This window comes from Hypomesus nipponensis, chromosome 1 (assembly GCF_054491055.1).
Source record: "Hypomesus nipponensis isolate SF chromosome 1, ASM5449105v1, whole genome shotgun sequence".
Taxonomy (NCBI): Eukaryota; Metazoa; Chordata; class Actinopteri; order Osmeriformes; family Osmeridae; genus Hypomesus; species Hypomesus nipponensis.
The window spans coordinates 18,090,090-18,109,571 of record NC_140361.1 but is presented as its reverse complement, the minus strand read 5'-3'; the positions used below and the strand labels follow the sequence as shown (position 1 = coordinate 18,109,571).

Genomic DNA, 19,482 nt, shown 5'->3' with positions numbered 1-19,482 from the left:
ACGGCAAACTATGTTCACAATGAGTTCTGGATGTGTTTCTGATCCCATGCAATGATTTCCATTACAGAATCATGCCTTCATGCAGTGCCTGAAAATCACAGGCATGCAGAATGTATTTTCTCCCTTGTCCCTTATACACAGAGATTTCTCCAGAGTCTCAGAATTATTTTATTATGTACTGTAGATGATGAGATATTCAAAGTCTTCACAATTTTACGTTGAGGAACATTATTCTGAAATGGTTCCACAATATGTAGATACAGTTTTTTGCAGATGTTGAACCTCTGCCCATCTTTCTTCTGAGAGACTCTTTACATACCTAATCATGTTACTGACCTGTTTGCAATTAACCTAGTTAGTTGCAAATGTTCCTCCAGCTGTTTATTTTTAGTAATCCTTAGTTTTTCCAGCCTTTTATTGCCCCTGTCGCAACTTTTTTGAGACGTGTTGGGGCCATCAAATTCTAAATTACCTTATGTTTTCAATTTTCCATTTGATGTTTTCAAAGATCTATTGTGAATGACATGAGTTTCTGAGATTTGCTAATCATTGCATTCTGTTTATATTCTCATTTTACACATCTTTTATGGAATTGGCGTTGTCCTGTAGGATTCTTCACTGTCGTGGCGAATAGTTGTGTAACTGAACAATATAACTTTTCAGAGGGTTGCGTCTTGTATGGCATGTGTGAGAAAGGAATGGAGGAGTTTTAGTCCGACATCTACAACCTTGGCAATAAAGTATTTACCAGCTCATCTTCCAGTGGTGTGAATTTACGATACTTTGTACCTTTGTCATACTGTAACCCCATCCCCCATGTGTCCCATACATAACAAACCCCCAGAGCAAACCAACAATGCCCTGTTGTTGATTTGAATTTTAAGTAACCGTTTTTGCATGTGAATGCTTGGCTTCCCTTTGGTGACTATTAGAGCTGCACGATTAATTAAATTTTAATCACGGTCACGATTTCGGCTTCCCACAATCAAATTTGCGTGATCGATATTTAAAATGCTTCATTCCGTTCATAGAACACTCCATATCAAAGTGTTTTTGCAAAGCCAATCTAGCGCTCCGTAAACCAATAGGTGCGTCGACAGGCTGCGGCTTTATGAAACGACCAGCGAGAGTTGCCGCTCGCAGTTGGGGAGGAATTATAAACTGCTCCGTAAGCTCGGAGCAGTCCAATCTGGCTGCAGCCGGCTGCGGCGCTGCATGGAGTCGAATACGCCTAATGTCTGATCACGTGCCTCCATGAGCCAATCAGAGTTGTTCCCTGCACCACGCAGCTTAGTTCCTAGATGTAGAAGGTTACAGAGTAATATGAGGAAAATTCCACAACAGATAGCAGTCGGTCATAAGGCTACTATCTTAACAAAGAAAACCAAAAACTGTCTAACAGACCAGAGGGCGAGGCCAAGGGCCTTATCCCGAGAATCGGATCGTCATCCATTGGAAGCATTTTGGGTTCAAGGCAAGTGACACAAAACAAGAACATGTCATATGCAAAGAGTGCCATAAAGTTAGCGCTGCAAAGCAACAATATTAACCTTTTAACCACTTAAAAAAACATCAAAAAGTTCAATACGATGAATGTATGAGGGCCAGAAAATGTTGACAGGTTAGTGTTTCTTTCCCAAAACCTGTAAACTAGTCTTGTCTGCATGGTTCTGAAATGTTCTCATTTGGTTACATTCTGTTATGGAATATTTGTTTTTTTATTGATTGTATATTTTGAGTTTTTTTCACATCCATTATGCAGGTACATTGTGACAATAAAATTTGATTTGGTTAAAATCAACAAATAATCGTGATAATTAATCGTGATCTCAATATTGATCAAAATAATCGAGATTATCATTTTGGCCATAATCTTGCAGCCCTAGTGACTATCTAATGCCAGATCCTTTACTAAACAGCCCAAATACATTTGTTAAAGACACTTGTACTAGTCTAGGCTCAATTATGCCTACTTAGTGATGCATCACACACACACACACACGCATACATACATACATACATACATACATACATACATACATACATACATACATTGAGTCTTAAGAAAAGCATCAGATGCATAAAAAGTTTCCCCTTGACAATGCTAAAATGTAACCCAAATACCTGTAAATCATGGAACCTTGTTTAGCCATGTTCAAAATACATTTGATGACACCACTGACTTCACACTTGTCAAGACAGGCTGCGTTTTTCCTTTACTACTCTGTGTATGTTGCTAACTGTAGTTAAATAATGTTGACAGATGTACAGTAGTAGGCCTATAGTATAGCGTATTTAATCCATAACAAAGAGTTTGGGGGTTTTGTCCTGTGTCTGGGTCTGATTACACTCTCAATGAGAAACCCTGCCATGGTTCACTTGGAAGTGGCCCCAGACCACCCATTTCAAACGGACCATGGTTCTTTGGTTCACAACCGGCTGCTATTTTTGTGTTCTAACCTTACCAAATGAACTGAAGTGAAGTGATAAATGTTCCAGAGTGAAATTGACTTGTAGAGATAGGTGTGAAAGCAAACTTAGAGTAAGGTGGGGCTAGTTACCATCTCAGAGGTGATCTGTCAGTTTGAACTTAAGTCGTGGTGGTGGTTGTGGTGTTATTTGCAGGATACATGAGCATTCATTCGGCCCTGAGCTCCCAGTCCTCTATAGACAGTGAGCTAAGCACCTCAGATGACTCCATATCCATGGGCTACAAGCTGCAGGACCTCACAGACGTCCAGATCATGGCCCGTCTGCAGGAAGAAAGTGAGTACAGCTTCCAGCCTCCTTCAACTTAACACATTATCACCTTACGGTGTGTGACCACTGGCACTAAGCGAATCACTAACAGTTTACCAGAGCCATCAACTGCTCTTCGCTCTGGGGGTGTCAGACAGGTGACTGCAGAGTTGTGGTTCTCACAGATGTCACGGCTGTTCGAACTGATGGCCAGGTAGGCAGATTTCAGTCAGAAAAAGTTTTTAGTTTTTTTTTATTGTAGTTGGCTCTTAGCTAGAAATGTTTATCATGATAAATGTTGGAGTCAGGTGGCTGAGCGGGTAGAGCATCGGGCTAGTAATCTGAAGGTTGCCAGTTCGATTCCCGGCCGGTGCACATGACGTTGTGTCCTTGGGCAAGGCACTTCACCCTACTTGCCTCGGGGAGAATGTCCCTGTACTTACTGTAAGTCGCTCTGGATAAGAGCGTCTGCTAAATGACTAAATGTAAAATTACTAAATGTAAATGTTTCTTGTGAAGTAGAAACGTCAGCAGTTTGGCCACCGCCTGGCAAATTCTCCTAATTCGAATAAAGTAAAAAATATTTTGTTTCTGTTTACTTGAATCGCTTCACCATTTGTCTGGCTGCATTGAAAATGCAGCTTTGCTCGATGTGCTTCGCACCAGGGGACATATTAGCATGGCTCTGCCCTCCTACGGACTTCCGTTCAATTTTCATTTTGCTTCTGTACTAAGTTTTCGGTATATCAGTTGTTTTTTGCCAGAAAGATTTTGGGCGGCCCAATCAGCGAACAGAGGGAGTGGCTGAGAACGATGACGTTGATGAATTGTAGTTGATGAGTTGTAGCCCTAGTTTGAGTTGTAGTTCAGTAATGGCAGCGGAGAAAGGTGCGAGCGAAGCCATTTGGTCTGTTGTGGCAACGCTGCCAAATATCCAGAAGTTAGAGCCGGAGGAAGAAGAATCTTGGCTAAGTTTGGTTTGTGGCCATGATGTTGTGGCCCTCCTCCCCTCGGGGTTCGGGAAAAGTTTGATTTTCCTGCTCCGTTAGCGGTGAAGGAGTTGGTTAAGACGAACGCTAGCGATTGGTTATGGCAGATCCAGAGTGGCTCTGGGCAGATCCCAAAACTTTTAAACTTCAACAGAGTAACTTCAAGGAAGTTAACGCTTGTCAGTGGAGCGATCCCAGACTCTGTACAAATTAATTGTACGAGAGTCTGGTTAGGACCTGGCTAGGGACACATTCCTTTTGAAAAAGTTTGTGCTTATGCCTCCCATAAGATGGGCTCTTTAATAGTATGTCTTTTCATGTGCTTTTGTGTGTGTTTGTGCTTTCCCAGGCCTGCGCCAGGACTATGCCTCCAGCTCGGCCTCTGTGTCTCGCCGCAGCTCTTCTGCCTCTCTTCAGTCACTGCGTAGGGGTGGGACCTACAGCGACCAGGAATTTGACAGCTACAGCCTAGAGGACGAGGAGGATGCATGCTGCTCCCTGCCCCAGCGTCGGCCCCGCTATAGCCCATCTCCTCTGGGCTCTCCCCGCTGCCTGTCCCCCTCTACACAGGGGCAGGGGGAATACCACCAGAGCCGGCTTGGGGCCACCAGAACAAGGGCTCCTCGGCGCTCACTACAGGGACCCAGTCCAGAGTTGCTCAAGTTCGCCAAGAGTGAGGGTAGATGGAGATTTTGAAATAAACATATCAAACTAGATTTGCGTCCACACCAACCTCAACCATTAGCTTCTCACTATGTTGTTGCCATTTCAAATGCGCGGGCACTTGAAATTCAGATGAATTCTGAATTGTCAGTGTTGTATAGTTAATCAACTGATGTTTTTTTTGTTTTTTTAAGTGATCCCAATAATATTGTTCCGCTATATTGTTGTCGTTATCGTTGTGGTCTCTGCTATTGTTTTAAATATAGAACAATTCTTTAAACTATCTTTATAGTTATTGTTATTGTTTGAAGAGGTCTGTCATTAACAATAATTAACATTAATAAATATTACAAATAATGATTACCAAGTGTCATGTTCTTATGAGCTAATAAAGCAGGGTATAGATCAAACATTGTTTATTATATTTAGAAACAGTACAAAAGTAATATAGTAATCATTATTTGTAATCTTTATTATTGTTAATTGATCAATGGTTAATGACAGACCTTTTACGTTCTTGGTGTGAACAGACCTTTTAAGTATTGTCCAAATATAAAGTGTTTATATAAACTATATAGTACATACATTTGGTTATATTAATGAATGATGGACTATATGTTCTAGTATTCTAGTTTGCTATAGATATGTATATGTATTCCACACACAAAAAAACTTTCAACGATCGTCTGATATTCATTGCATTCACATGCTTGGATCTGCTACCCTGGATTGAAAGCAGATAGGATTTAGGACAGTTTATGTACATTGGTACTCACGGGTTTTACTGACAAGTTTGTTCCAGTTCAATTACTGCTTTTAAATATTCTGTGCATGTCTGCCTGTGTGATGTTCCAGAGGAGTTGAGGCACAGCATGCCTAACCTTGCCCCCCGTACCAGTCTGCGTACACTGGAGGCAGTCAGGAACAGCCGTAGCATGGAGGCTAACCTTCAAAGCTCCGGCGGCCGCATGTCCCGCCTTACCCACTCCTCCCCTTCCTCAGGTAACCCTTCCCACTCTCCCCTCCTCAGGTAACCCCTCTCACTCTCCACTCCTCAGGTAACCCCTACCACTCTCCCTTCCTCAGGTAACCCAGTCCTCACTCACTCCTCCCCATCTTTAGGTAACCCCTTCTTTCTCCTCTACAATTAGCACCTTAAACTTCCCCTTACAATTTCCTCAGTCCTCTACTGCCCCCTGACCCACCCCCCGACCCCTTGAATCAAACCCCTATCTCCACCAACCCAGGGGTCAGAGCCTAAAGCAAGGAATAAAAATTAACTTCTTAGTTCACCAGCCAAAATGACTGGCAGATACCCGACTTTTACCAACCACACATTTTACCAGCTCTCTGTGTAATATACCAAGTATATACAGAATGTAATAGCAGAATTGTTGCTAAGTCATTCAGCCATGATGGTGAGGAGAAGAGAAGGTTTACTTTCTAACTTCTAAACATTACTATACCCTGGACTATAATCTGTTCAGAGATTTAACCTTGGCTCTATGCCTTCCTTGTGCCCCGCTAGGTATTAACTCCAGCAGGCTACGCAGCAGTGGCCAGTCCCCTCTCTCCCTCAGGGCCCCAGTCAAGGCCATAGGCCCTGTGAGCTCCATGACAGGGGTGCGACGGCCCTCCAGGGGCCTGCCTGTGATGCAGAATGCTGGCCCTACTGGAGGAGTGCGGAGGGTGCAGTCTCCAGGCCAAACTAACAGTGGAGCCTACCCAAGTGGAAGAGCCATGCCTGGGGCAGGTAGACCGACGACAGCCCGGGGACAAGTTGGAACTACACCAACCCCCGGGGGAAGAGTCTCACAGACACCCAGGTGAGGGAGCTTGGAGCAGTGTTGATCAGTATTGATGTTACCGGTGTATTAAGTACCAGCCCATACTAGGGGGAGAATTTCAAATGAGGAATCATTTATTTTGTGTTCAGTGCTGATGTGAGTGCTAATTTGTCATTTCCAGGTCTTTGGGAATATCCAGTCATGGGCCTATGCTAGACGAGTCATGGAAAGAGGGCTGTTACTGAGTCCTAAAAGTGATGGCGTACATCTCAGATATTCCTCTGTACCTCACCTAGCCTGAGCAACAATCACCAATGTACTGTAACTGGGATGCCAGAACACTCCCCCGCAGACAGGCTACAACACTGGAACTTTACTGCTCACCCATCAGTGGCCAGCAGCAGACTCCTTTCACTGACACACACACACTGCAAATTTTCGCACAGAATTTTAGTTTCCAAAGGAAGTTTTTGTGTTTTTAAACACTTTTATTTCCAGTCTATTATGTATTCTTTCAATGGGAGATTGCTGGAATTTGCCTGTAAGAGTTGTCATTTGTTGCTGTTGTTTTGTAGTTCTACCTGGAATTAAGATATGGGATGAAGTGTCTTGTATCTCTAACTGTGTGACCCTAACAAATGATGGTGATCTGAGTGTTGCATGGTTCTGGTGTAGTTTAGTCGTTCACCCCTCATGCAAATGTACTAATCGGTTTAAATGTGATTAGTAGTTTTGATCTTCAAGCTAGCTGCGTTTATATATTAATGTTGTATTGTTTTGCTGGCTCAGCAATGCAATATGGTTGGGCCGCACACTTCCCTTACAACTACTTTAAAATATAATCCTAGCTGAACCAATGTTTCTAAATTCTAAAGTACACTTAAATGGTGTGCGCATTTACCAGTTGTTTCTATGACAAATTGATAGGCCAAACTTGAGTCTTGCTTACGGATACCACTGTAACAATAAAGAAATTGTTCATGCACAATGCTAAAATGAACATGCTTTTAATCAGCTATGCACTATTATGTTGAAGTAGTGTCTGTAGAAATTAGAAGTAAAATTACAAATAAAGACTACCAAGAATGTTATTGTATTTTATTTTTACGCAAATCGTTGTGATACTGAGGATTCGGCTATGTAGACGTAGGCCTATGTATAAATGTTATACACTATACACTATCTTATGATTCAAGTACACAATTGAATTGTATTTCAGCTCTTTATCCACTGGGTGCACACTTCACAGCCACGCCCAACCGCATACGGTGCACTCTCGCATTCATTAATTCTGAATTATATTGTAATCATGCCCGGCAATGTCCATACCATTGTTCAAATTGTAAAAAACCTGAAAACAGAATGGGTCTCCATACCCTTTTCCCTTTGCGTGACGCAAATTCACCAGGATAAGCGGTAAACGAGACCACGCTTTGACTGCCCCCCACCCCTCCCCCCCGCCTTCCTCTGGTTGTGAGCGACGAACCTGATTGGCCGAGGCCTTGCAAAGAGTGCCCGGGGATCCAAAAGTACAGGCCGCATTTAGCTTACTGTCGAAAAATAAACCAAAACAATAACAGACTAAATCAAGAAAGGATAAAAATCTGCGATATATTTGAAGGAGTTCATAAGCAGGTAAATCATTTCAAACTGATTGAAAATGTTGACCGAACGTGAGACTACGGCCCAGTCGGCCGTTGCGGGCCTTTTGGGGAAAATTATTATGCCGCATGCACTAGCTTATTAGCTTTTTAGCTTGCAAGTCAGCTAAATCGTCGCCATACAACATCTTAAACGCATTTTGCACGGAATCTGTATTTTCAGTTTAGTCTGTGTATATTTTGTAACTTGATACTTATTGTTCAATGCAACTATTGATGCAAAATCTACAGTACTTAAACGGTGGACGATTGCTAGCCGTTTTAGCACTTGGCTAAAGAAAATGGCGGATTGGAGAAAGACCTCGCCTACTTGCTAGCCCTATTGCTTGTGGGCGCTGCGATTCAGATAGAAATAGATGTTCCAGAGTGGGGGCAAATGTGGAAATCGCACAATATCTTCTATTATTCACATATCTAGACGTGTGCATCATTGCTTAAATGCTCGGTCTATGTATTGTGGATCCAGATGTCTGAATCTGCCGCATAATTCTACCAAGCCTGACAGAGCTAGCTCTAGCTAGCTAGCATGGATATTGTGAACTTATTAGCTAGATAGCTCAAACCACGGTTGTGTCCATATGTGTCCCTCCTCCGATTCGAATTCAGCATATACGTTTAGCTAAAAAGCCCAAACTGCCAATATAGTAAGACTTGTTGTATCTTAGCTACTGTAATGCATTTGTTATTAGGGACAGGAGGGAGTGTGTGCAGTCACAACCCACTAGTTTGCCACCATACAATTGCATAACAGTATTGTACCGGTCGACATCCTTTAATTTTTGTTTGCAAACCATCCAAACAATGGATGGATTCATTAATGTGAAATTAAACCCGTGTAGTAAAGCGCAAACAACAACGCGTCTTTGTTTCCATCAATGCGTTTGTAACTATTTTTACCTAGTCGGATCGTAGTCAGAGTCATTAAGTGTAAATGTTGATCTAATGGTAGACTTGCAACTGGGGATATTTATGTCTCATCTAAATGAAGAAATAAAATGTCCTGCTTCCATAGTACTACTTCCCAGTTTGTTGAACGGTGCATCTGAGCCTACCAGCAGCTGTGGGTGGCTGTTCTGTAGACAAGATGCTACAAGTGTTTTACATGTATACTGTTTAGCTAGCTACTAATTGCAGCAACAAAGTACATTGTGTAATGCGTGGTACTATTGCATTTTCCTTCTGTATTATCTCACTGTGATAATGTTCATGCAGACAAATGTTTCAAGGTCCTTCTTTAACAAGGGTGATCTGTTGTTCTATAACACCATCTTTCAATTTTGAACACAGGACTATCCATCCCAATGGAAGAAGGGATTAGGGACAGAACATTGTTGCTATTTTAGTCTTTGCATCAAATGTGAAGGTACGCATCACATACACTGTGTTTCAAATCTACAATCTAGAGGTGCTCCGATACTAAGACGAGTATGGTACGAGTACTAAGTGTTAAGTTTTAGAGAATTGGTCGATACTGAGGAAAGTATGGTAGATATTATTTCTAGTTACTCAAAGAAACTGTTCAATATTTGAAATGTAGAAGTGTGTGCCTTCTTCACAATGCCAGTAGCCAGCTACAAACAGACTGGCTGTCTGGCTAACTGACAACAAACATTATCTTATCAACGACTAGTATCGGTGCATCTCTTGTCGTTGAAATTTTCAAATAAAATAATGAAAATAAAACCATGGTTGACTGGTGATCGAACGCCTGTCTATCAAAGCCTTCTTTAGACGCTAAAGATGGACCACGGTGGAGGGGTCTTGGAGCTGCACACCCAGGAGTTGAAGATGCCCCATACAATGATAATGCAGGATTTTGGTATGTAGTTTTCTATAGCAGTTAGTCCTTAACAGGAATGTTTGTAATGAATGATAAGGGTGTGCTTTATTGCTATACTGCTTCTTTGGAGGCCTTTATGTGAAACCTCTATTTCTGCTATCCTTTCTTCCACAAACATGAAACACATACATTTACATGTATTTTCATGTGTGTTTGTAGTAGCAGGGATGGGAGGCTTGGCTCACATTGACGGGGAGCACATCGTAGTGTCTGTGCCCGAGGGCATACTGCTGTCTGACGTGATGACTGATGAAGGCATCCTCCTTGAGCATGGCCTAGAGGTGGAGGGTCTACAGACGGAAGTGGACGTTGATGGCTTGGAGGCACATGTGGTTGATGGCCTGGAAGAGGAAGTGGAGGGCTTAGATGCAGAGGTGGTGGAAGGCCTTGGAACAGAGGTAGTGGAGCTTGAGGCACAAGTGGTGGATGGCTTGGAGGAGGAGTTGGAAGTGGAGGAAGAGGGTTTGGAGGCAGAGTTTATAGAAAGCCTGGAAGCAGAGGTAGAGGTTGAAGGCCTCCAGACGGAGGTGGAAGAAGAGGAGCAGGACCTTGACCAGGAGGACATATCTTCGGATGGAGTGATGATGCCAGAGTCCATCCTGGGGTCAGAGGTTGCGATAGATGATGCCCTTGACTCTCACCACCACGTCCTGACCTCTGAACTTGTCCATCACCATGACAACATGCCAGACCAAGTGTTTGTGGCAGAACTGCTGTCAGAGCACCAGCAGGGAGTGCTAGATCAGGAACTGGCTGAAGAAGAGGTGCTAGGGGAAGAAGAGGATGAGGCCCAGGATCGGGAGGAGCTGGGTGGGGAGGCTGTGGCTCTACAGACAGACGAGGAAGAGGAGGATGTCAGGAGCAACTCCGAGGACTACCTCATGATCTCCTGTGAGTTTGACGGACACCTCTGTTTTAGACTGAGTAAAAGTAGTAGTATTTTCTGTGAGGTCATTTTCATTGAGTGATGGGTAGTACTGACCTTGCAATCAGATTGACTGATTGTCATGGTATATTGATGATAGACCATAGGTAAAATCATTTTGCAGTACTAGTAGATATATTACTGCGCATCCACATGAATTATCAATACACATATTTATTCAATAACAAATAGCCAAAATACCCTGCATCTCTACTGAAAGTATCCACTTAATATTGTCTTGCTGCTGGTTGCCTAGTCAGCATTTGCATCCTAAAGGAAACCATTGAAGCAAGTTGATTCAGACTACTATCCCAGTGTTGTGAGTCTGCACTGCTCTTCTGGCTGTAAAGTGATATTAAAATAAGCACCTGCTATGGGGTGGGGAGGGAGGCGACTGGTCAACGTGAGTAGTATTCTGGAAATTAGTTTAGATAGATTGCCTATTAAATTATTGTCCAACATCCCTTTGTCTCCAGAAGTTATTGTTTATTTCTAGCAACCAGGATACAATTAAAATGACTAGTTTGAGGACCAAGCTAAATAATAAATAAAACATTTAATACACTAAAATGCTAATTGTTTGTTTTTAAAAAGCTCCATATTATGTAACCATTGTATAAAAGCAATAATCAACATACCATGGGTTTTTTGTAAATACATTTTAACATGTGAAGCTAATGTGTGTGTCTGTGTGTTTCTAGTGGATGATGTGGGGGAGAAGCTAGACATCGGAGACACTCCTTTAGAGATCAGCACAGAAGGGATAGAGGATGAAGAGAACAAGCAGGATGGATCTGAGGTCATCAAGGTCTACATCTTCAAAGCCGAGGCCGATGACGACGTGGAGATAGGCAAGCAGACATGAATGAATCTGTACTTTATGTGCAGTTTATTTCAGCAAATATGACAAAAAGTGCATCTCAACATTACCGACCCTGCCTAAGGAATTATCTAAATAGATCTGTAACCATGTTTGTGTCTGCTCTGGGTCTTCAGGAGGCACAGAGGTCGTGTCAGAGTGTGACTTCCAAAACGGCCATGCAGTGCTGGAGTCTGGGTCTGGGGCCCGGCTGGGGCGAGAGAAGATGGTCTACATGGCTGTCAAAGACCCTGCCCAGGGAGATGAGGAGGAACTCAGTAAGTATGGATCAAAGTGGTGCTCAAATCAAAACATGATACTTTATTGATCTCCAAAGGGGTAACTGTGGACAGGGGAGGGGGTAACAGATCTAAATGATTGATTGTGTGTGTGTAGCAGACGTATCGGACATGGCTGAGCAGGTGTACATGGAGGTTATAGTAGGAGAGGATGAGTCAGCTGCCAACCAGGACTCGCACTTGGATGAATCCCCCAACAACAAGATGTTCGTCCCCGTGTCCTGGGCTGCTGCCTGTGGTAAATTAATCCAGAACGTTCCTTGGATGACACACACCGCTCATATTTGATATCATAAAGAGCTAGTTTCAGACACAGATGAACCTAATACTGGTTGAAAAAGAACAGCCTGTAGCTGTTATAACTATAATCTGCTGGTAGCTATAGCTGGAATTATTGTAGTAGTATGTCATTCTGTTATTGGAGTAGCTAGCAACATTGCTGCTTGATACTTTCGGTTCTTCAAGGTTTCAATACCAACCTTCTAGTACCGTATTTTTGGGAAAATAAGCCGCATTTTCTATAAACCGCACCCCACCAGAATGGGAGCTTTGTGTTTGTAAATCTGAGTATAGTGTTAAACCGCACTGGAATATATGCCACACTTGATACGGGAACTATGATTCCAAGCAATGCACGAGTATAGGCAGTACAGAATGCCGTAGTTGTCGCCTAACTGGTTACCACGCTAACTGGTTCCCCAGCTGTGCGTTCACGTATCAGTCTTCCTCCAACACCAGATTCGTCACAAATTCACTTATTACTGGCGATTTTCAAGTTGGATCTCATATTTGCTGCGGCGAGTATGAAAGTATAGGCTACGTGCGCACTACATTACATCCATTCACGACAATAAATAAATAAACAGAGATAAAATATTTGCAGGCTCGCATGAAGTGGGATTCGATCGCACTACAGCAAAAAACACGTTAACGCAAATGTTCATTGCTTTACACTGCGATCTATTCTGGCTCATGAAAAAGTTGCTAAATCGTTACGTGTTTATTTACTACGTTTGCCTTCAGGTAACATCTAGTTTTGGCTTCTTCTAAAACAACTGGTTCCCATAAACACTACCCAAGTAGTCTACTAATTACGTATTTGGGGTTGTTTCGAGGCAATAGCAGTATTTTCCACGACATCACAGCTCCTTCTGGCACCACATATAAAAAATGTATACTAAGACCGTCGCTGCTAACCCAGACAATACGATCAAAATAGCCTACGCTAACCCTTTGAAACACAACATGTGTCTATTCATTTCCTATGCAATTTTGTGTTTGGCTGAGTGTTTCTTTGCTGTATCTTTTGAAATAAATTAATTTCATAGTTGTGTAAATGTAGTGAGCACTACATTACAGCCATTCGCCACAACAAAATAAATGGAAGCTAAGAAAATAAAAGATTGGAGTGGGATTCGATCCCACGAACAAAAACACACCCATCATTAAAGTTTTTTGCATTACCACCGCAACCTACTGAAGCAGATGGGAATTTCAGGTATTCAGTCACAAATGTATTACCTATGATGGACTTCAGGCAACATTTTGTTGTGGCTTCTTCTGAAACAATTTGTTACCGTTGACATTACCCGAATGTAGGCTACTAAACACGTATTTGGGGTTGTCTCGAGGCAATAGCCATATTTACCAAGATATCACAGCCTAATGACACCACATATTGCAAAGTAAGATTGTCGCTGACAATATCAGCTGAAATGCGAACACTGCATGTGTAGTGCTTCACATAATAAATGAAATATGATGGTAATACATGTGTCGTGTGTTTGTTAGAAACCGAACCCTAATGTAGGCTACTATACACAGTAGTGGGAGTCAAATTATGTTGTGTCCTTGGGCAAAGCACTTTACCCTACTTGCCTCGGGGGGAATGTCCCTGTACTTACTGTAAGTCGCTCTGGATGAGAGCGTCTGCTAAATGTAAATGTAAACACGTATTTGAGCATCCAGCATCCACTTTGGGAGGTTTCGATGATACATACATTTGTATTTTGTTTCTAACAAACACACAACACATGTATTGCCATCATATTTCATTTATTATGTAAAGCACTAAACATGCAATGTTTGCATTTAAGTTGATATTGTCAGCGACAATCTTACTTTGCAATATGTGGCGTCATTAGGGGGCTGTGATATCTTATAAAATATGGCTATTGGCATCAGATTGATGCTTTAAAATATTGATTTTGATTTTTTTTTCTTATGGGGGAGTATGCACCGGGACGCCCTTAGAGGGTAATACCTAGGACTGTCCCCACTCAGTTGACTAGTCGATTTTCTGGTCGATATGTTCTTGGTCGACTAAGATGTTTGTAGTCGAGCTACCGTATGGCAGTGTGAGATCTGATTCCCGCTTGAGTCATCATTGCTGAATTAACTAAATGTTCTACAGAAATTGTAGATTATATTATTTAAGACAAATAAAGCAACTCTTAAAATATATAATTTAAAAGAAAAGGTGTTTTCCCTTTCGTTAATCTGCGCTTTGTTTTGGTTTGGTATTTTGCACAAGGCACCAGCACAATTGGCTGCAGAACTACAAACTCTGCCATAGCCTACTTTGTCAGTGTTATTAGTCAAAATGGCAAAGAAATCTGTGGTATGGCAGCATTTCATAGAAGTAGATTTACATTTACAAAGTACCGGGTGACTCGAAAAACGTTAAATGCAAACTCTGCCAACAACGGTTTACACTGTATTTTTCATAGTTCAACATCGAATACGATGTAGCCTACCACCTGAAAAACTCAAGTTGGCCTCGCCCTACTTCGCTCATGCTAACGCGCTGGGTTGAAAAAGGAATAAGCCTATTATAAGAATCACATCCAAATCGAATGACATTATCTTCTCCGGCCAAGACAACAATCTTTCTCTGTTGCACAGTTCCCCTAGCCTGGTCCTAACCAGATTCTCGTACATTTCATTTGTACAGAGAGTCTGGCCTCGCTCCATTGACAAGCGTTGACTTCCTTGTAGGCGGGTACTCTGTTGAAGTTTAAAACTATTGGATTTGCCTAGAGCCACTGTGATCTGCCATAACCAATCGCTAGCGTTCGCCTTAGCCAATTCTTTCACCACTACTGTAACAGAGCTAGCTGCCGTAGCTGGGGGGGGGGGGCAGACGGCCTAACATTTTGTACAGCCCTATTTCTGATAACGTGGCGGCAAAAATTTTGCCGTGGCAGGCCGCAAAATCAACATAGCGGAAACACTGATATGTACACAGATAAACATGTGACTGTGTTGTACTGTATATTTGAAAACCTCTTTTTGTGTTGCTGATGTGACCATTGTAGGTAACGGTATGTTTGTATCTCTGTGCTACAGGGGTAACAGGTGTAGGAAACAACCCAGACGCCATGAAGAACGGCGCAGCCACACCCTACCTCCAGATCAGAGAGAGCCTTGCGGCCAACCGTATGCTCAAACAAAAGACCAAGAAGAAGAAGAAAGGGGAGGCTCGACAATTCCAGACCGGTATGAAAGTCATAGATGAATGACAGGCTTGCGCAACCCGTAAACATTTCTCAGAAAGCTGTGTTCTCTAACTCCCTGTCCTTCTGTGCTTCTCAGCAGTGATCATTGGTCCCGACGGCCTGCCTCTCACCGTCTACCCCTGCCACGTTTGCGGCAAGAAGTTCCGCTCACGAGGCTTCCTCAAGTGCCACATGAAAAACCACCCAGACCATCTGCTCAAGAAGAAATACCAGTGTACTGACTGCGATTTCACCACCAACAAGAAGGTCAACTTCCACAACCACCTGGAGAGCCACAAGTTGCTGATCCATCGAGGAGGTGGGAGCGGTGGAGGCGAGCGTGGCGACCGCAGCCCGGAGTATACAGAGTACACACGGCGCTACCATGAGGCAAGTCCTTTAGGATCTAACAAGCTCATCCTGAGAGATAAGGAGCCCAAACTCCACCACTGTAAATACTGTGACTATGAGACCGCCGAGCAGGGCCTGCTCAACCGCCACCTGTTGGCCGTGCACAGCAAGAACTTTGCACACGTGTGCGTGGAGTGCGCCAAGGGCTTCCGACATCCATCAGAGCTAAAGAAGCACATGCGCACGCACACAGGAGAGAAGCCCTACCACTGCCCGCACTGTGAATTCCGGTGCGCCGACCAGTCCAACTTAAAGACTCACATTAAGAGCAAGCATGGGGCAGACCTCCCCTACAAGTGCAGCCATTGCCCTCAGGCCTATGCCGACGAGCTGGAGCTGCAGCGACACATGGAGGTGGTACAAGGCCACAAGACCCACCAGTGTCCACACTGCGAGCACAAGAGCACCAACTCCTCTGACCTCAAACGCCACATCATCTCAGTGCACACCAAGGACTTCCCCCACCAGTGCGATGTTTGCGAGAAGGGCTTCCACAGGCCCTCCGAGCTCAAGAAGCATGCCGAGTCCCACAAGGGCAACAAGGTGCACCAGTGTCGGCACTGCAACTTCACCACCTCCGACCCCTTCACCCTAAGCCGGCACATCTTGTCAGTGCACACAAAGGACCTCCCCTTCAAGTGTAAGCGCTGCAGGCGTGGTTTCAGACAGCCAGTGGAGTTGAAGAAGCACATGAAGACTCACAGTGGCAGGAAGGTGTATCAGTGCCAGTATTGCGAGTACAACAGCACGGACGCCTCGGGGTTCAAACGTCACGTCATCTCCATCCACACCAAGGAGTACCCCCACCGCTGTGACTACTGTCTCAAGGGGTTTAGGCGGCCCTCTGAGAAAAGCCAACACATAGCTCGCCACCACAAGGACATGCTGATGTAGACCTGGGGAGGAGACAGAGGCTAGAAGCTCACGGAGACGCTCCTCTCTATTGTCGATCTGCTTCACATGAGACAGTTAAACAAGGTGATGGAACACCTCGACCGTTGTAAACAATGAAGATCATGATGAGAACAATATTCTAGCTGACCAATCTCTGTTCTGTGGTGATGTGAAAGTAGTTCTTAATGAACCCAACATCACCTTATATCCCCTCTTCCTCTTCTTAAAAGCAGTGGGAGAATATATGTGGGTGGGATGGGGTGAGGCAAGGTGTGTAAAGACTGTATATCTGGTCGTTGTTGTTAATGTTTTGTTTTTGCTGCAGAGGAAATTGCATATGAACATTTATTCAGGGTTTCGAAATGTCTATATTTTTATACAGAGTGATCTGCTTGGCTGCGAAGCTGAGAAAACAACGTCCTTCAAGACAGGACGTGGTGCTTAGTGACCATCTCACACTTTCTCTTTCCAGATATAACGGACTGATAAAGATGACCCCATTATCCCTCTATTCCCTTCCCCCACCCATTAACGTTTACCTTAACATTTAGTTTTAAATGCAATTGCAATCATGTGATGGTCAGTGGACAGGTTAGTGAGGTCAGGAACAATGTGGAACAAAGTTTACAAACACAAAGGCACCTTGAAGGGATGCTCCAGCAGTTTGAACGATTACTGCTCATTTTCTATTTGACCCTGGCGAAGTCTGACAAGAGCTCTTGTCTTGTTTGCTAAGGCTGTGGTTCTCAACGCTGTCCTCAGGGACCCCCTGTCCTGCTTGTTTTAGATGTTTCCCTGCTCCAACACACCTGATTCAAATGCATTTTTGTTACCAGGTTTCTACAGAGCTAGATAACAACCCTTTTATTTGAATCGGGTGTGTTGGAGCAGGGAAATATCTAAAACATGCAGGACAGGGGGTCCCTGAGGACAGGGTTGAGAACCACTGTGCTAAGGGATTAGCCTATAAAAAATATATATATATATATATATATATATATATATATATATATATATATATATATATATATATATATATATATATATATATATATATATATATATATATATATATATATATATATATATAATAAAGTTCAACACAGACCTATGATGTTTCTGGGGAAATTATCACAAAGGACCAGGGTGAGTGGAAAATTAGGTGTGATGAGGTGTGTTAAACTGCTGGAATATCTCTTTAATGTATAAAATATTGGTGCCGATTCTTATTAATCCTTCAATGTATTGATGTCAGTGAAGCTTGATGGCTGGAAAACGTTAAAAAGTTTGGTTTGAACTCAAACCAGTCTCACCTCTGTCCCTTGTGAATGCCACTGTACTTTGTGTATGTGTTCATATGCAGTATAAACACGTATGAAAAAAGCATGTTTACCATAGCCAACCAAGGGATCTATTGGTCATGCCTTACATACGTTCTGTTCTCCTGCACTGAACTCAAATCAGCCGAAATATTGAGCTTGACATCTTAATCAAATCCTGTCAGGTGATGAAAGAAGCAGCATTCTCAGTGAGATTATATCCATGTTTATGTCTGTAGGAAGCACTTTAACTGTTATTTTTCACTACAAAAGGGCGATATATGTATTCCCTGGATGTAATAAGACAATTACTGGGCTTTCATGAGTGGATCGTGTTTGGTTTGGATGCAGCCTCTGGATGGCAGGAAAGATTATTCATTTATTAATAACAAGTTGTTGTTGATCCTTGTTTTATTCCCTGGTATGCAACTGACTCGTCAATGGTTGGGCTTTGTTTAGTTTGTTGTTCACTGCCCCCACACCTCCACCACTACCCATTCTCACACATAGAATGGTTAAGATATATTGATGAGGTATATTTCTCTTAAGTATTCCACATAATGCTGTTTCCATTCAATTCAATTAGTGTTTGAAGAAAATAAATCCACAAAATGCATTTCTTCATGTACCTTCTGTTAATTTTTTTTCAGTATGATTGTTGACAAACTACTGGTGGGGAGGAACCAAAATAAACAAATATCTTTTTATTTTCTAGTGTCCAGTCTCACTCATCTGTCATTGCATATCTTAACCATTGTTGCATTGCCAGTGACATTGTTTTAATATGGGTAGAAAGTCAATCTAAAGGGTAGCCATGGAAAATATATTGGGCGGGCCTTAGAAGATATGTTTGGCTGAGAAGACCAAAGTTAAAAGGGAGGCTTAGCCCGCAAATATTATAATTAACATATAGCCAGGCTAAATATGTTAATTATAATATTTGCGTTTTCGATCTTCAACATGCTTTCCCCTCCAACTTTATAAGAGGTTACAGAACATTTGATGACTATCCCACCAACTCAAGGCTGTCTCTAGGATTTATTCAGTAGTGTTTGCGTCCATATTTTGCTCTGTTGCTCAGTAATCTGCTAGCCTGGCTCTGCCCTCCTACGTACTTCCGCTCAATTTTGATATTGCCTCTGTACTTGGTCTGGCCATTCGGTACGCAAATCAGATTTTGCAGGTTGATTTTCTACCGGCGAATCAGCGAACCGAGGGAGTGGCTGAGAACGATGACGTTGATGTCGTGCTCTTGTTTTTGTTGTAGTTCCGTAATGGCGGCGGAGAAAGATGCAAGCGAAGCCATTCGGTCGGTTGTGGCAACACTGCCGAATATCTATAAACTAAAGCCGGAGCAAGAGCAAGTTTTGCTGAGTTTTGTTGGTGGCCATGATGTTGTGGCCCTCCTCCCCACGGGGTTCGGGAACAGTTTCATTTTCCAGCTACGGCAGCTAGCTCTGTTAAAGTAGTGGTGAAGTAATTGGCTAAGGCGTACACTAGCGATTGGTTATGGCAGATCAGAGTGTCTCTGGGCAGATCCAATTAGTTTTTAACTTTAACAGAGTACCCGCCTACAAGGAAGTCAACGCTTGTCAATGG

At 42.9% G+C, this 19,482-nt stretch overlaps 2 protein-coding genes across 17 annotated transcripts in view; both read left to right on the top strand.

The window, feature by feature from the left end:
* LOC146302869 (SLAIN motif-containing protein-like) overlaps positions 1-7,265 on the top strand; it is a 42,089-nt gene extending 34,824 nt beyond the window's left edge. For 13 of the 14 annotated variants that reach the window (XM_084697353.1, XM_084697359.1, XM_084697351.1 and 10 more), the window contains 5 exons: positions 2,626-2,766; positions 4,078-4,407; positions 5,247-5,393; positions 5,920-6,217; positions 6,360-7,265. In XM_084697353.1, the coding sequence (XP_084553479.1) occupies positions 2,626-2,766; positions 4,078-4,407; positions 5,247-5,393; positions 5,920-6,217; positions 6,360-6,423 (980 nt within the window). In that variant the 3' untranslated portion in view covers positions 6,424-7,265. The remainder of the gene's footprint in view (positions 1-2,625; positions 2,767-4,077; positions 4,408-5,246; positions 5,394-5,919; positions 6,218-6,359) is intronic. The other variant, XM_084697355.1, reaches the window with a different exon arrangement.
* Positions 7,266-7,677: 412 nt separating this feature from the next.
* Positions 7,678-18,590, top strand: LOC146302868 (zinc finger protein 711-like). 3 transcript variants are annotated; one of them, XM_084697349.1, is made up of 9 exons: positions 7,678-7,813; positions 9,127-9,202; positions 9,561-9,658; positions 9,839-10,570; positions 11,306-11,455; positions 11,601-11,741; positions 11,863-12,000; positions 15,111-15,260; positions 15,357-18,590. In XM_084697349.1, the coding sequence occupies exons 3-9, from the start codon at positions 9,580-9,582 to the stop codon at positions 16,562-16,564; spliced, it is 2,598 nt and encodes an 865-aa protein (XP_084553475.1). In that variant the 5' UTR covers positions 7,678-7,813; positions 9,127-9,202; positions 9,561-9,579; the 3' UTR covers positions 16,565-18,590. The 3 variants fall into 3 exon arrangements, with proteins under 3 accessions (XP_084553475.1, XP_084553476.1, XP_084553474.1); XM_084697350.1 differs by having other exon boundaries at positions 11,860-12,000; positions 15,360-18,590; XM_084697348.1 differs by having other exon boundaries at positions 11,860-12,000.
* The last annotated feature ends 892 nt before the right edge of the window (positions 18,591-19,482 follow it).

Excerpts from the sequence above, each read along its gene's own strand:
- LOC146302868 (XM_084697348.1), top strand. The coding sequence starts at position 9,580 with ATGGACCACGGTGGAGGGGTCTTGGAGCTGCACACCCAGGAGTTGAAG. Across the intron at positions 10,571-11,305 it reads GGACTACCTCATGATCTCCT|TGGATGATGTGGGGGAGAAG; the intron begins GTGAGTTTGACG and ends GTGTGTTTCTAG. Across the intron at positions 11,456-11,600 it reads CGATGACGACGTGGAGATAG|GAGGCACAGAGGTCGTGTCA; the intron begins GCAAGCAGACAT and ends CTGGGTCTTCAG.